General features: G+C 43.7%; 1 protein-coding gene across 5 annotated transcripts in view; it reads right to left on the bottom strand.

The window, feature by feature from the left end:
- The window catches only part of fbxw4 (F-box and WD repeat domain containing 4), a 39,513-nt gene that overhangs the window by 9,426 nt on the left and 13,210 nt on the right, over nucleotides 1-16,877 (bottom strand). For 3 of the 5 annotated variants that reach the window (XR_005712397.2, XM_040178210.2, XM_040178212.2), the window contains exon 6: nucleotides 4,662-4,778. Coding sequence is in view for 3 of the 5 variants with exons in the window: in XM_040178210.2 (XP_040034144.1) it covers nucleotides 4,662-4,778 (117 nt within the window). In the remaining 2 variants the exon portion in view is untranslated. The remainder of the gene's footprint in view (nucleotides 1-4,661; nucleotides 4,779-16,877) is intronic. The other 2 variants (XR_013467989.1, XM_040178211.2) reach the window with 1 other exon arrangement.

The raw sequence follows: 16,877 nt of genomic DNA, 5'->3' as shown, positions 1-16,877 counted from the left end.
AGCCGGTAATAGCACCATGCAAACGAGCTGTATCACAGTGCAAAAACAGCAGGGATTCCCAAATTGGTAGGTCGCTGGCTTTTATGAGGCCGCGTGTGATTACAGGATGGAGGCATGAGCGTGTACTCTGTCAAAATAACTGTATCTGTCAGTGAGCATGCGGCGCGATGTGTCTGATCCGACCATCTTCTCTCATGGCCCGTCTGGGTCCAGAACTGTGGAATCCCGGGCTCTGGGCTGAAGCAGCCTCTAAAAACACAGCGGATTGGCTGAGTCACATCCTCAAAGCGCAGGAGATGAACTCTGCAAGAACAACACAGGCTGTGAGGCAGCCCGCGTTGCTGTTTAACTCATTAATCCCACCTCGGAGGGAAAAATGTAGAGATGTTATACAGCATGTAGATTATGTTGGAAGCATAAACAAGTGAAATGGCTCCAACCTCGTAACAGCACATTACAACAACTCAATCAATTTGGATCCGTTGTAATGGTGCACACCTTTCATGGGTTTCAAAGACATGAAGGAGCATTCCTCTTGTTGTTATTAGGAAGTTAAGTAGTAGTTGGCAGGCTGCTGAATGGTGTCTGCTCCATTTGCTACTTTATACTAATTCTCAACCCCCCGTTCATGATTATTAGTAATTATTATGCAAATTATCATTACTTATTAAAGTATTTCTTAGCTGTCTAACACTAGATTTGGCGGTAAGATCAGCTGTACAATTAGCAGTAAGATCAGCCAGTAAACAAACATTTGTGTAGTGTATTGAGAGATGCAGACTTCCTCGACTGTAACTCGCTTAATTATGAACTAATTTGCATGAAACTGTCTTAATAACAAAGTTGAATAATGTAACATAACACTGGTTTCTTATCAGAATTGAATTACATTACTCTGTGCCGGATCTTGTGAGCTTTGTGCCAAAGCCTCAACCTTCTAATAACTACAACGTCTATTAACCTGTGTTCCTGTGACCTCTTAAGGTATGCTTTGTATATGAAATCTGAATTCAAGAGACACTTTTGTTGGTATTTGTTTGTTATCAATTGAGACAACAGAGCTGTCGATCCCCCTATGTAATGCAAAGTTTAAGACACTTCCACATTGACTTCACTTGGCAGAACGTTCAACATAACAATATCATCACAAAATCAAACGTCTGATTTTGTGACGATATTGTTATGTTGAAAGTTCTGCCGAGTGAAGTCAATGTGGAAGTGTCTTAAACTTTGCATTCCCGCACTGGCCAGCAGAGGGCGAATGCTCAGGAGAACAAAATAAGTCAGATTGTATAGAAGTCTATGGGAAAATATGAATACTTCTCTTTTGATTTATTCACATAGTAAACATTGTAAACATGACAGCATGATGATCATTTAGTAAATATAATGACCATTTAGAGTCAAACTGAGCAGGAATTGGAGTATTTTCTACTATATAAAAGTAATACTAGGTTATTTAATTGTGATGGTTTTCAAAATGTCATTGTAAGAGAAACTCACAAAGGTAAACTATAAAGAAAAGAGGACCGAGTGTAATCTAATGAGAATGATCCTTTAAGCCTCATGTAAAAATGCTAAAGATTTGAATGTAAATCTAGAGAATCATTGTAGTTTGTGAGCTGGGCAGACTGGTGGCCCTGCTGAGGTGGGGGGGGGGGGGGGGGGGGGTGGGGGCGCTGACTTAGTGATTGTTATGAGGTGGCTGCTGGCTGTGTGACATACAGGGTCTAAGTCCTGATTTAAGCTTGTCTGGTCTCTCTGCAGGAGTCAGGTTGGCTTTATAGGGGCCACACACACACACACACATGGTGTAAAAGGAATCATTAATGAACTGACAATGTCTAGGGAAAAAGCAAAAGAAGCTGAGGGCATTATCCTTCGGTGGTGGGGATGGCCAAAGAAAAGCAGTGTGTGTGTGTGTGTGTGTGTTTAGCAGGCTGAGCTCTAAACAGGAGCCTGAGGGACACACTGGGAGAACAGGCCCTCTCGTCAAACCCCATCAGACAGGTAGAAAAAGACGCCCCGCTGAGGTTTTTACTCCCTAAAACAAACAAGAGGAGAGCAACCTGCTGCACGTCAACCCAATCTACCCAGAACCTCAGTTCTCGGCGGCAGGGATGCAAGCTTTGCTGGTGGAGAAGGAGGGGCGCATCGATAAAGACCAACTTCTTAAAAAGAATAAGTTGCATACGTGCTGCAAAGACAATGCCCGCTGCAATTTGTAAAACAGAGTGTCCACCCTGACGCAGACATTTCACTCCGCTCTTTTCAGTGTGAGGAATGTGAGGAATCCTGGCCTGGCCAATTCGATTGTGAAAAAAAGAAAGAAAAGAAGGAGGGCTCCTCTGAAGGAACAGAGGGAACCTTTGGAAGTCGAGCGCGATGGCTAGGCTTCTTTCTCTTTGATGCCGTCTTCACCCCCTCTGTGTTTAGCCATGAGCGAAGACGCTGTGAAAAAAGTCTGGGTGCTGCTCCAATGGCGCTACTTTTGTGGGATCCTCTACACGGCTGATCATAAGAGCTCTTTGTGCCATCAAGACAAAAAAAGAACAAAGACAGACAAGACAGAATTGATTCCAACAGAGAGAATAAGACAACTTGCTAAATTGAAATCAAAGTCACCAGAGTTCCATGGAAGCGTTCTCAAACTGCGGTGAGCCAATTGGTGCCAACCAAAGGGAAAATAGATGATCTTTTTTTTTTCAACGGATAAAAGTGGCTGTTATTGTGGAGCTCTCAGGGTTTTTTCAATCAAAATTAGCTGGTAAATAATAATGAATAATAATCTTTCAAATAGCAAAACGTCAGCAAAATAAAATAAAGTAAAAGGTCTTTGTTGTGATTTGACAAAAAGGAAGAGTTATGAGGGCTTGTACTTTTCCACAGAGAGACAGGAAGTGGCTGCTGGAAGCTTGTGGTCTCCTCGCTGCGATCCGGCTGTGTTGGCGGCGGCAGCTGTTTTGGCCGGTCGTTGTTTGTCGCTGCAGGTGTAGCAGTGTTTTGGCTCAGGTGGTTGTCGGATCAAAGGGACGCGCTGTTGCACTAATGCACTAATGCACAGGGTGGAGACGGATGCTGGTGGGTGCGTAGGGGCTGATGGTACTGTGTCATCCAGGGGAGGAGGAAAGCACCTTTTTGTAATTCCTCACAAATAACACATTATGGAGCATTCTCCACTCACACAATTCTCCATATTAAAATCACCAAAGCACACAAGTTACATAACCACAGTAAGATTAACTTTAGTTACGAAGACATAATCCTTTTTAAATAGTTTAGTCTTTAGTAGTAAAGATGGAAGGTAGTGAGATAACTAACAGACAAACATCCCATTGACGGTCGAGTGGAAACCGGTTCATCACCGGTGAAACGGGGTCAACCATATCGCCATCGACGTACTGTATACGATAAGAGTAAACATGAAGAATGCACCCCGATCACCCATCTGACCGTAGCCAAGTTAGTAACTGCGGCCTCCACTGCTAATGCACTGAGGCGACTGAGACACATACTGCTTGCATCTCACTTGGAGATAACTGAGGTAGTAAAATGAGCGACAGGTTTTATCTAGAGTAATAGCAGATAGAAAAGGATGGATAATCATGTAGTTACTGGAGATTGAGTGAGCAACAGAAATAAATCACTTGGACTTCTGCAGGTCTGCTACACCATGTCACCATGTCAATTCTCTCCCAACATCCCCACATCTCTGGCATAACCCGCCTGCCCGCTCCCCCTGTCTCCTGTCCTCTCCTCTCCTCGGGTTTCCAGAGCCGTTTCGGCGCAGGAAGCAGCCTTTTTTGTGTTGTGTCGCGTCGGCCCTTCTAATTGTACCTGGTAAAGCTGGGAATTACAGCGGCCTCACAGGATTGTATCAGGTTCAAGCCTCGCCTTTCAGGGACAGGAATTTTCAAAGGACCCTTGGTTTTGAGCTGCTCCTCGCTCAAGAATAGCGCGTCCCACGGTGTTCCGAGACCAGTGCTTCAAGGGGCCACGCTGTGTCTGTAGACACGCATGCAATATTATATCGTACGCTGGTCACATCAACAGAAGCCAAAATAGGTATCCATTGTCTCCATGACCGTGGTATGTTCAACCTACAGTACGATGTGCTGCAGAGACACAAGAGGATTTACTGTAAGGAAACGATGCTGATGATGATGCTGATGATGATGATGACTATTATGAGCGTGCCTCTACGGACAGCGAGAGGAGGAAGAGGAGAGTTTGGTACAAGTACAAGCTTGGTAACAGAGTTTGATGTTTATTCAAATCAAATCATTCCATTTTTTTTAGCTTACTTTTTAATATTTATTGTCACCTTTATCCACCCAAGATTTTCCTTGTTGCCAGAGTTTAGGTTTAATGATATCTTAATTATAGAGTTAAACTTGGAAAGACTAAGGTATGGATTTCCTTTTGTACTGCCGTATGATTTGCAAGTGACTCCATTATTTCAAGCGATAAATGTGAAAATAAATGTTAGGAGGAGGAAGAGGAGGGTGGGACAGGGTTCGGTTTCTTTCACAAAGGGTTCCTCCTGAGGATCCTCAAGGGCGCGGGCTGAGTTACCCACAATAACCGTGGTTCAGAGTCACAGGTTTTATCATGAAGCATGCATCGTTCACCAGAAGTGGGATTGTGTGGGATAACTCAACAAGTTGCAGGTTGCACAGTGCTGCAGCAGGCCAGAGCAGCTCTTCACCCACCGTTCAACGTCCCAGACGCGCAGAGGGGAGACGTTCTCGCAGCACGCAGTGCCCGTCACAAAGGATCTGTGCACAGAGAGAGAGAGAAAGAGAGAGAATGAATAGTCTAACATCACTTAAACCCCCTGAACTCAAAGTGCTGCAACATTATTTTTATCTTTAATTCATATGTGAAGTATTTCTTTGGTTCAGAACAATTACCATTTGGTGGAAAATTGAATTTATATCCGGCTTAAAGCTTAACCTAATGTAACACGTCACTTTTTTAAGAACCATTACTCAATCACCCTCCCCCCCTCCCGAGTAGTGTTAGAGTCCTCAAGGATCTCTCAATAAAACCCCAGTTTGTTACGGCTCACGTTCCTCTCGGAATCGGCTGAGTTCATAGTCGGCCGTGTTTTGGTCTCCGACAAATTGGACTCTGGATTTTATTTAGAGCCGTATCACTGAACAGTCTGATTGAACAACTGAATATACAGTGATGGTGTGCAAATGCCGTGCGGTACTCTCACGGCATCCGGTCTTGAATCCTCTTTACTTACTTATCTACCAACAATTAATGTTGTTGCTGTAGTCAACCCTTCCCATGAACGTGCACTTCAGTGGCTGCAGGTAGCATGCAGAGCAGACAACATGCACACACTCCTATGTAGGACTCGTCTACCACTTTGGGGTTAAACACAGAGCTTGTCACAGAGCAGCTTACACGCACACACACAGGCCCGCACACACTTGTCCCTGCCTCCATCTACCTAAAACATTGTTTCCCAGCAGAAGAAAAGAGAAGAAAACTACAACAGTCGTGATCCTTTGATTGGAGTGGCAGGTTGGAATTAGCGGCCTAGGTATGCACGGTGAATACCACGCATGTGGAGAGGTGGAGGAGCAGTGAAAGGAGAGGGGAGGAGCGCTGTGGGAGTGGGGCTGACGGGTTGTGTTTGGGTGTTAGGAGCTATGTAGAGGGTGGGGTGGTGGCCAGGGGTGCTGGTGGTAGGGGGGCTTCTGTTGGGCCGAACCCGAGTCTCAGGGCTTAGCGCCCTCCTACGGGGTTGACGGACAGGGGGGAGGGCCCACCTCTTACACACAGAGATAGTTACCGACGAGCGCTGTTGGCTGGATGATGAATGTTGTAGACGGAGGACACGGAAGAAGAGACAGAGAAGATTTCTCTGGAGTCGTGAAGCGGATTTAGAAGGAAGATGACTACGGAGAGTCATTGACTTCTTGCAGCAGGATCTGACCGCAGTCTTTAAACACCAACACCTGTATTGTGACCTCCAGTTCTGGTGAGCCAAAAGGAGCACTCTGGAGTTAACGACATCAACTCAGAGACCGTGGAACTCCAAATACAAACATTCTTTACTAAAACAGTTCCCTCTGCCCGTGGTCTCACACGTCTACGGAAACAGCACATCCATGGCTAGAAGTATGTATATTTAGCAACATAACACAGTTACAATCCCATTTAAAAAACACCTATTTAACAAAATTGGCAAACAATGGAACCTATACGGCCAACGTTTATCCAAGTTCCAACAGTTGTTGCCAATGTTGAGCTTCCTAGTTACGCTGAGGAGCTCACAATTTATATCCAGTACAGGATTTGGTTCAAGCAAATGGTTGATTTGATGCATCATTGCAGAATAAACCGTTCTTGACCAGATATCAAAATTTGAATATTTGAAATGGCGTTTTCTCAGGGAACCGTTGATCACACACTGACAGGTTTTGGAGTTCTACAGCTAACAAATTAAACCGAGTACATTCATAATGTATCATTACAAATAAACCCAAGCCTCAACTGTTCATTCATAAAATTAATAAACTGAAGTATAAAACATGATCAAGTAGTGTAGTATAGTATATATTCAAAGCACAAACCACATTTATGTTGACCCCATGGTTAACTCCTAGTCTCTTAACCATAGTGAAGGGAAGGAAGCTATTAGCTCCAGCTGTGGTCCAGGCCAAGGGTCAGGAACACTGTCACAATGTGACGCGAGTCTGTGCTTTCGTTCAAACACAACCACTGCTGTCATTTTGTCCCGAGCCATGTTCTGATGGCTGATGGCAATTGAATCAGAATGTTAAATGTAGTTTCCCTGACCAGCAGTGTTGATTTAATTCCCAACAGGATGGTCTCACATACGTATCTCAACAATGAGACACTTTGTTGAGTTGCGATTCGCTGCCGAAAATAAGCACCAACAGGTATCAATTCAAGAGAATTATTCAACTGTGAGGCCCCAATCACGTAGCACCCTCTTCCGTACTGCCTTTTTGATACCCAAACAGACCTTTTTGCAGTATGCTGTGTCTTCTTTTTTGTTATTGTAATTGTTTGTAAGGCATCCAATCAAAAACCTTACACTATTTGACAGTTAAAATTACAGTTAAAATTAATAAGTGTAAACCAGCGGACTAATGGCCTCCAGACAGATCAGGTGTCAAACTCCTTCCATCTTATAACTTGCATTATCTCTACTGACCAGCAGGGGACGACTCCTCTCTGGGAATGATTCCTGAAACCTAAAACCACGAGTTAGCATTTTTGCACATGCAGTTTGCTTATGTTAATGTCAAAGGTTCTTGGAATGTTGGTTTATTGTAAGATGCCTGAAATAACTCATCAAGCCTTTAAGTGTCAAAAATGGCAGCTGCTAACCAGTGGCTAAATCAGAAAATACACGTCATAACGCAAACTACACCCCAGTAGATAGGTCGATCGCCATGACTTGGTCGATTGAAAAGTAGCGCATCAGCGTAAAGGTGGTGTAATTGGCGTGATGTATACTGGTGTTACTGCCAAGGAGACTATTTTTAGCAATAATCCAAAATCCCATTGGCTTTTTGTCTAACCACTAGCATACTAACTTCTAACTAACTAACTTTAAATAAATTATGCCTGGATGCTCTTCTATTTTGCAGTAAACGAAACATTTTGGTGGACAGTAGAACTAACAGGAAACAAGAGGTACCTGGGATGCTGTATTTCATATCCCCAATGCTAACCAGGGCTCCCCAACACAAAAAACTATTTCACTGTAGTGTGCTACCTTCCAGAAGAGCCATCATGCAAGAACAACTTCCTTAATTCTGTCCTGACAATTTTAATACAGGCTACATTCTCCACAGAAATGGAAATGTGGACATGAATGTGTTCCACTCCTTACCTTTAGGAGCAGTATACAATATTGCACTATTTTCAGTACAACTTTGACAATCAGATAAATCTCATCTAACAGTGCTCTCAATGACACAACACAAACACTGCCAAGGGGATCGATGAGCAGTCAGATATGTTGTGGGGGTTGAAGGGGTGGCAGGTCTTGGGGTGGGAGGGTGACGGGGGGGTTGACGACGTCTAAGTGCGGCATACAGGCAGCTGTCAGGCCCATTAAGCAATGTGGACCATCGGCAGTCCCTCAGTGATTAGTGTTGGGTAAACTCATTTATGGCCCAAATGGGTCGGGTGGGGCCGGGACCAGTATGCATGGTGGGTGACCTCTGACCCCGCTGACACAGGATACAATAGGGTTACGGTCACACTCACTATCTGGACCCTATTACTCTCCATTACTCACATTACTCACCCTTCACTGGGTTGTGGTGCTGGCAGAGGCAGGACAGAGGACACCGGCCATACAATGAAAGTACAACTCCTCCCTTGTCTCCCCAAGCTCTCTCGGCCCGTTGAAGGGCCAACCAGGCCTGATCCAGGGTCAGAGCTTGCACTGATATTATAGCTGCTAAGGTCAGAGCCTCACTCGCCTAATGTGGGGCAAGTGTCCCCCCTAAACACACACAAACGGGCACACACACAGTCATATCTTTGACCAAATAGGGTCTCGATGTGTGGCTCCCCCCTCACTCCTCTCATCATTAGCAGCATGCTGGGCCTCTGCTGCCGTTTGGGTAACCTCATCAGCTGGCTGTATTATCTAAGGGCCTGTGTGGCAGGGTCACACAAACTAACAGTGTCCTCAGTGGGAATCCAGCCTCAAACAGACAGATGCACACGCACACAAACACACACAGAAGCACAAATCACAGAAATTGAGGGAGGGAGATGCGTCTACACACGTTCACAACACATGTCATGAGCGCAAACACACACAGTAATAACACACACACGGAGACCAGAGGTGTCAAAAGTATTCACATTCATTACTCAAGTAGAAGTACAGATACTAGGGTTTAAAAAGACTCCTATAGAAGTTGAAGTATCGACTCAAGCTTTTTACTTAAGTAAAAGTATAAATGTACTGGTTTCAAAACTACTTAAAGTATAAAAGTAATGTAAGAAATTCCATTAAGGACAAACTCTTAATGTGTAACCTCGCTCACACAACACGTCAGTCCGTTATAATGTGATCAGAAGGTGCCTGCAGATCACGTGACCTGCCGTTGGGATGGTGGAAACATGGCGATATTCAAAGACACAACAACAAAACAACGAATATATCTAATTAACTTAAACAGATAAAACCACAACCCATTTTCCAGTGACACGAGTCACACACACGTTGTTCGCGTTGATGAGGTAGACTGCAGTGTCTCCCCCAGGTTTACTACGTCATGGGGGGGGGGTGGGGGGCGCACCCCTGTTTATAATGATGGGAAACACTGAACTGGCAGCGGTCGGTTATCAAAACATTGGCCAAATAACCAGTATGTTCAGGCTTCAAGAGCAAATACAGAATCCCTTTGTGTTCATTTGCAAAGCCGCATTAAGACACACATCACTTTATTTAATACGCTGCTTGCAAGTCGCTGTGTTGTGCCAGACTCTCAATAAAACATTTAGGACAAACCCACGGTCATGAAGATGCTCATTTAACGTTACATGGAATCTGCGTGAGGAAGAGGAGGAGGAAGAGGAGGAGGGTCCATGTCGATAAATACCAACTTTCCACCGACCACTTTTCCCACCCGGTGTCGCTCCGATCTGCCGGCGCATCGCGGAGAAAACCAACCGGGTGTCTGGATGCTACATGTTTATAGTTCTCATCCAACCACAATCACATTCACTGTCCGCATAGCGCCATTTATCTGGATAGGGTTTTTTTGTGTGTGTGTTTTTGAACTACGACAAGCCGGAAGTAACGAGGCTGTTTTTAAAATGTAAGGAGTAGAAAGTACAGATATTTGCCTGAAAATGTAAGGAGTAGAAGTAAAAAGCAATCTGAAAAATAAATACTCCAGTAAAGTATAGATACCCAAAACACAAAAGTATTTGTACTTCGTTACTTGACACCTCTGACGGAGACGCACACAGAGTGTGAGAGCACCTGCTGGGAGTTGAGTCCAACAGTACCAACATTGTTAGCTCCAAATCAACACGCTGGCCGCACAGAGAGCGCCCTGCTTTCCCAAGACCACCCCCAACACTCTGCTGTCCAGACTGTGCACATTGAACGATCCCAGATCAGCACACACACGCTCTGCAGATTGTTAGGCGCAGATGTGCAATTTTAAACTGCAAATGCAGTCCTACGGCTCCAGTGTCTCCCTGCTGCTATGACACTATGCAACAAGCCTGCTATCTCTACATTAACACTCACAGACAACAGTTTTGCATGGCATGCCCGAATCACAATTTCTTCGCTGGAAGGGCCTCTTAGACTGTACTGTGATGTTTTATCCAACAGAGGTGAATCCAAGCGAGCATTATATATGGTTTAACCAGTGGAGGGATATACTAGAGGGCACTTCCTCGCATTTCTCCAGTGGAAGGGCATCCGAGTAGGGCCTACATGGTTTCTCTACTGTAAGGATTACCCTCAGACAATTATCAAGTGGAGGTGAACCCTAGAGAGCATTACATCACGTTCTCTCCACTAGAAGGACATCCGAGTAGACACTTTATCACATTTTTTCCGCTGAAACAATTATCCTTCGTGGCACTTTGTTATATTTTCTCCAATAGAAGTGAATCCTAGAGGATATTAAATTACGTTTTCTCAACTGGAAGGGACTGATTGGTGGAACTTCATTGCATTGTTCTCTTGTAGAAGGTTGTCCTAGAGTTCACTTCATCCCATTTTCTGTGACATGAATAAAGTGAAGAGGATGTCAGTATCAGTTAGAAAGCGAAGGACATGCTGACGGATTCAGTGTTCTCTCTTTTTGAAAATCAACATTGAATAGGAATAAAAAATGCACATGTGCCCTGAAAGCGATGTGATGTGGAAATGCTGAAGTCCGATTCTAGGTCGTCATTAATAGTAGTTCATTAATCTTGAATGCCATCTTACACTGATGCAGTAGGTTGATGATGATGAATTGCACTTTGAGCATGTGTATCTTTACAGTTTACGCTGTTGGAATAACATGCCCCATATGCTGCCAACTGGAAAAAGCTTACCTAAACACTGCAACAGGTTAAAAGTTTGGGGCTTCTATGTGTGCAACCCGGCAAATTATTAAAATACTCCCACAATGACCGTCTATTCACTACCATGAATTAAGGAATTCCAAACAGGTCTTCTGTTAGGAGGACATAATGCAAATACAAAAAAGTAAGTCAGCATTTATCTCAGCCTCTGCCCGAGGACCAATTACACATGAATGCAAGAGAATAGCCCACATCCCGGTGCTGGGAATGTGGAGGCATTTGGCTATGGAGTCGGAGGGGGGCGGTTTAGCTTTGCCCCGTCAGCCCGCTCCCCCACTGCACCCCAGTCCCCCCCCCCCCCCCCCACCTCCCGTCAGAATGAGGGTTGTTAATTTGTTGCGCTTGACCCCGGGCTTTGTGCCCGACGTGTATCTAGTTTGTAAAAAGTGCTTTTATCTGCTTTCTAAATATGTCTGAGCTCAAAGGGTTATGATGCTTTTATATCGGTCAGGGAGGGACACAATAGCCAAAGGGTGCAAGAGCTGACCCCCGCTGACACACTGACACACACACACACACACACACACACACACACACACACACACACACACACACACACACTCTCTGTCTCTCTCTCGCTTTCTTTCTTTCACTCCCAGACTCTTCTCCCTTTGCCCCCTCCAGCCCTTTCTTACACACACCGATATGCATGGGCAAACATATGCATGCACACAAACATGCACTTTCCCTCACAAATTCACACTGTTATGCATGGGGACACACACACGCACACACATCTATGCCTGGACACTGTTGTCCCATCCCCACCTTCCCACCCCCGTAGCCCTTTTGGCTTCTGTTTGGGCCCTTGTGTGTAGGGTCACCGGGACATTCCTCAGCCGGCCCCTCGGCTCTGTTCACCCGGCTGGAACAGACTGGGTCCCCGCACAACCGTACACACACACACACACACAAACACACCAGACAAAACCACAAAGTAACGTTAACTAGCTGTCCCTGTACGCACTGTGTGTGGGTATATATATAATATATATAAAGATATATATATATATACATTTATACATTATATATAAATATATATAATCTCTACATGGACACACTTCTGTGTGTCCATGTAGAGATTATAGAAGGGAAAAAGTACTGTAAAGGTGGCATTAAGTAAATATACTTCTGTTTGATTTGACAAGTCATTCATTCTTTCTGTGATATTTGTTCATTTTATATCTCATATTAGAGATTTAAAACTGTTTTCTCTGTTTTTAAGATCGTATGTGTGTATATATATATACTGTATACAATTTAAAAAATGTATAATTTCCACATACAGTGGATATAAAAATGTCTACACCCCCCCTTTTAAAATTCCTGGTGTTGTAATGTAAATAAATGAGACAAAGACAAATCATGTCTTACTTCTTCCCCCTCTAATGTGACCTATAACGTAAACAATCCAAATTCAAAAATTTTAAATGACAAACTTATAATGCGGTTACAATAACGTGGTTGCATGAACATGCACCCCGTTAAACTAATATTTGTTAAAGCACCTTTTGATTTTATTACCACTCACTGTTTTTGGGTAGGAGTCTATAAGCTGGCCACATCTTTACATGGTAATATTTGCCCAGACTTCTTTGCAAAAGCGCTCCAGATGTGTCACATTGCGAGGGCATGCCCTGTGCACGGCGCTCCTCAGTCCCCCCACACGTTAAGTGGGATTTTGGTCTGGGCTCTGGCAGGTTCATTGCAAAACGTGAAATTTCTTCAGGTGCAGCCCTGCTTTTGTTGATTTGGACGTCTGCATTGGGTCGTTTTGCTTAGAGGGGAAAGGCCTCTTCGTTTCAGCCAGAAGGTTTTGTGCCAAACTTAGTATTTGTAGCTGTTCATACCCCCCCCCCCCCCCCCCCCCCCACCTTGACTAAGGGCCCGGTTCCAGCTGGAAGAATCCTACTTTGGAATTAATCAGCATCACTTTAAATGGTGACAGTTGTGTACTGACTACCATTCAACATGAGTTTGAATGTGATGATTCATTTTGAACACAGCCAATTTTAAGACGGTGTACACACTTTTGAAACCGCGTTTCATTTATTTTTCATATATCCCCCCCTTTTTTTAAATGAAATTGTTTATGTTACAGGTCACAGAAATGGTGGAAAAAGTTCTGACATGATTTGTCTTTGTCTTGTTTTGTACTGCATAAAAAAATAACACGCATTTTAACAGGCGTTATAAGGCGTACAACTTATATTTAACAAAATATCAAACATGTTGATGAAAATTCCTTTTGGCCTAGTTTTGCCTATATTGAAAATTAATTAATCATGTTTATCATCTTCTTGGCTGGTACGTATCACATGTTGAGAGGTTCAAAATGAGTTGATTAACCCTATGATAAATAGATGATTACTTAAGTGTTTAACTTTATAATGGATAAAAACTTTGATTGGTTAATGTTTACTAATTAATGGATACTTAGAAATGAGCAAAGGCCTTCATCAGGAGGAAACACACTTCACCGCACTGAGCTACCTCTACGAGGACCACAGCACAGCAAAAAGAGTCCTTTGAACCAACCCCTTGATGAATGGACGCTGGAGAAGAATTTGTGGAGAAACAAATGAGGAAACCACAGCGAGTTCAAGTCACAATCACTCTGTGACATTCTGGTCTGGAGTCAGTGAAAAGAGGGCTCTGTGACAAGTGTTTGTATGGCCGGGGTCAGCGAGGAGCGCGACCGACAACTTTTATACTGGGATCCACTAGAAGCGAAGCTTCAGTGATCACAGAGCTTTCTCCTGCTCAAAATGTGGTGGGAGTGACGCTCATTAGGATAATGTGCCGTATGAATAACACCGCCGCCGGTACACAACGCACACTCCCACGCTGTTAGGGCTCCACACTGTTCCGATCACACCACGCACAGACAAAGATCTCTCTGAATAATTCAAAAAGGTAAAAACTAAATATCTAGAATAATTGGATCATTCATAAATCTGCTGACTGGCTGCTTTAACAAAAAATGCTCAAACTTTTCTTTTGTATGAGCTTGTAAGCTTTCATCAACTAACAACTGAAACAAGTCATTGAATAAAAACACTAGTCTGATATTGTCCGAACGGGAAGGTTATTTATTAGGTCAAAACACCAAACGTTCTGCACTATTAGGATAAAACAATTGGAAACTAATAAGTAACCAAGATGTTGCATTCTTGTTAACATTTAATTAACTGTTGCTGTTTGTTTTAATTCATTTTGTGATTTGTTGATTAATGAACAAATAATGTAGTCCAAGATGTTTTTTAATTACCTTTCAAAATTATTGTTCATACTCAGTCAAAAGCAAATTCATTCGCGATTTACAGAAAATGTTGTCAACAACTAATTGACGGAATATTAAAATTGTTGATTTAATCTTTGTTTCAGCCCTAATGGGTATTTTGTTTTCAATCATTTCACTCTATAATGGGGAATATTATAATACAGGTGTAACTAAACCTTTTTTTAAGCACCTTAAGCATTAATCAGACATTTGGCGGCATGGCTGAAACTCAACCTGGCCTGGCAACGAGCTTGGTCTGCTTAGGGTATGTTATTTGGGGTCTTTGATCAATGGGCTGCCAGCCTCGCGGTTTGGCAGACACCAGCTCATTCTTAAATGTCGACAGGCTTCTGGGTGCGCTTAATGTTTTAAACAAAATGGAACAGATAAGGACATTTATTACTTGAATTAGAACACCCCAAAAAGCTTTAAAGTTAACAGACAACAGGCACAAATGAAAGTGTTTTAAAAAAATGCAGCACCAAGAAATGGAATAGAACTGGTTAGGTCGGGCTCATGGTCCATAACTGGTCAAGCTCTTTGAGTCAACGTGAGCACGATATCGGATATGCGTGCATATATTCATACTTCTTTTGTAAATGAGCAAAAACAAACAGTAGGCTTTACTCATTGCAGAAGTATAACAAGTCGCCGTTCATTTTTCTATGATATGCTATATATGTACACTTAGACAAAACTACACCACTATAATTAATTATTCTGCACTTATGAGTTGTTTTGTCCCAGCTGTTGTTTTGTTTTTTTATTGTATCTAACGTGAGGCAGGAGTGTGTCTGCAGTGAAAACACTCTTCCCTGGTAAACCTGAGACCTGGGAACACCTGTATGAAGCCAGCACGTAATGAGGGGTCTTTATGTGCCGAGGTGTGTGTGCGTGCTGGAAGTTTCTCTCAGTGTGTGTCTATGTGTGCAGTAAGTGTGGGGAGTCTGTAAGGTGTGTCTCTTTTCCAAGGGAATGTCTGCCCGTAATACGTGTCCGCATGAACCTATCTGTGTGTGTGAGGAATGTAAGGTGTGCATGTGTGTGTGTGAGTGTGTAATGAGGGGGTTCAGAGGGAGCTGTGATTATTCTCGCCTCCTGTGGTGCGGGTCCTCTGGCTCTGTGGGCCCCAAGGAAAGCGCCCTGTATTTAGCGTGTGGGAACGCACATTCTGCCCCCTTATCGCTGCATTGTTGCAGCCTCGCTCTTTTCTTCTCTTTTTTTTAACTAATTGAATTCTTGACTCCTGAGCCACAGGGACGGCTCGGGAGAGACCAAAGAGAGAGACATGAATTTCAGGGCTTTTTCTTGCGGTTGAGTGGGACAGAGCAGTGGGGGTGAAATTGGAGTGTGTGAGGCCGGGTGGTAGTGGCGGCGGCGGTGGGGGCGCAGTCTGCGAGAGGGCCGGCTCTGGCTGGCTGGGTGGCTGCTGTGGCGTCACCTTGTACTTTGATACTGGGGGTCAAAGGTTGTCCTCCCCCGGCGGTGGTGAGAAAGTGGCGAATCGAGGACGGTTTATCCAACAATCATTTTCTTTTCGAGACTCAAAAGCGCTTTTGGCCCCTGCAACATCTTTGTAGTTGTGCTTGAGGAATTCTCAACAAAACAATTGTAACCCCCGTGCCCCTCCCTGTTCTCACCTCTCTTCAGGGTAACTTCGCCCTTCACTGGCCAGCCACCCTCCACCCCCTTCTCCACACTAGTGGTCAGTGTAGCGTACCCCCTTTCCCAAAACACCAAGCCCCAAATCAGCATACTGGCCTAGTCTGGCTGGACAGAACATGGTAATACTTCTTTTGTCTTTCTACTTCTAGGGTTACCATCTAAGTCTTATTGTGAGAAGGGTGTAAGAGTTTCTCATTTTGCTGGACAGTGAATATTACAGTTACCGCCGGGTATGGAAAGTGAAGCCAATGCAGACCATTCCATTTTTCCTTTAGGTAATCAGTGAGTGCATCCCGTGGTTACAAAAGGATGTCTGATTGTATAGAAGTCTTTTGGTAAATGAATCTACTTGTTTCTTCATGTATTCCCTCAGTCAACATTGAGTTGGTGGTCTCCATCTCTTCTTCAGTACAGCGTGATTTTCATTTTAGTAAAATATGGTCCCAATTGGAGTAAAATAGCAGGGCATGCTATTGAGTGGGGCTACCACAGCGTCACAACCATGACGGGGATTTGACAGGGTTTTAGAACTTAAACCAGTTTCCGGTTAGTGTGTTTTAGTGTCACCTAGGAATGTCTCATTTACAGCTTGAAACCAATTTGGTGACGCCAAAAAAACTAAAAAGCCATAATGCTGACAGTCAAAAAGTTCTTCTTAAGTTTTTTATACGGACTTCGGCAGGTACCTGCAGCATAGCTACTTTCACCTTCAGCAAAATGCTCGCTAGAGCATTTCTAGAGTTTAGTATTCTTCACATGAACTACTTTAAAGTCCAAAAAATGTAAATATTAACGACTTGCCGTACATTTTAGGTACGTT

Source organism: Gasterosteus aculeatus, chromosome 6 (assembly GCF_964276395.1).
Source record: "Gasterosteus aculeatus chromosome 6, fGasAcu3.hap1.1, whole genome shotgun sequence".
NCBI classification, from domain to species: Eukaryota; Metazoa; Chordata; class Actinopteri; order Perciformes; family Gasterosteidae; genus Gasterosteus; species Gasterosteus aculeatus.
Note: the sequence above shows the minus strand (reverse complement) of the source record. Positions and strands in the feature narration are given on the sequence as shown.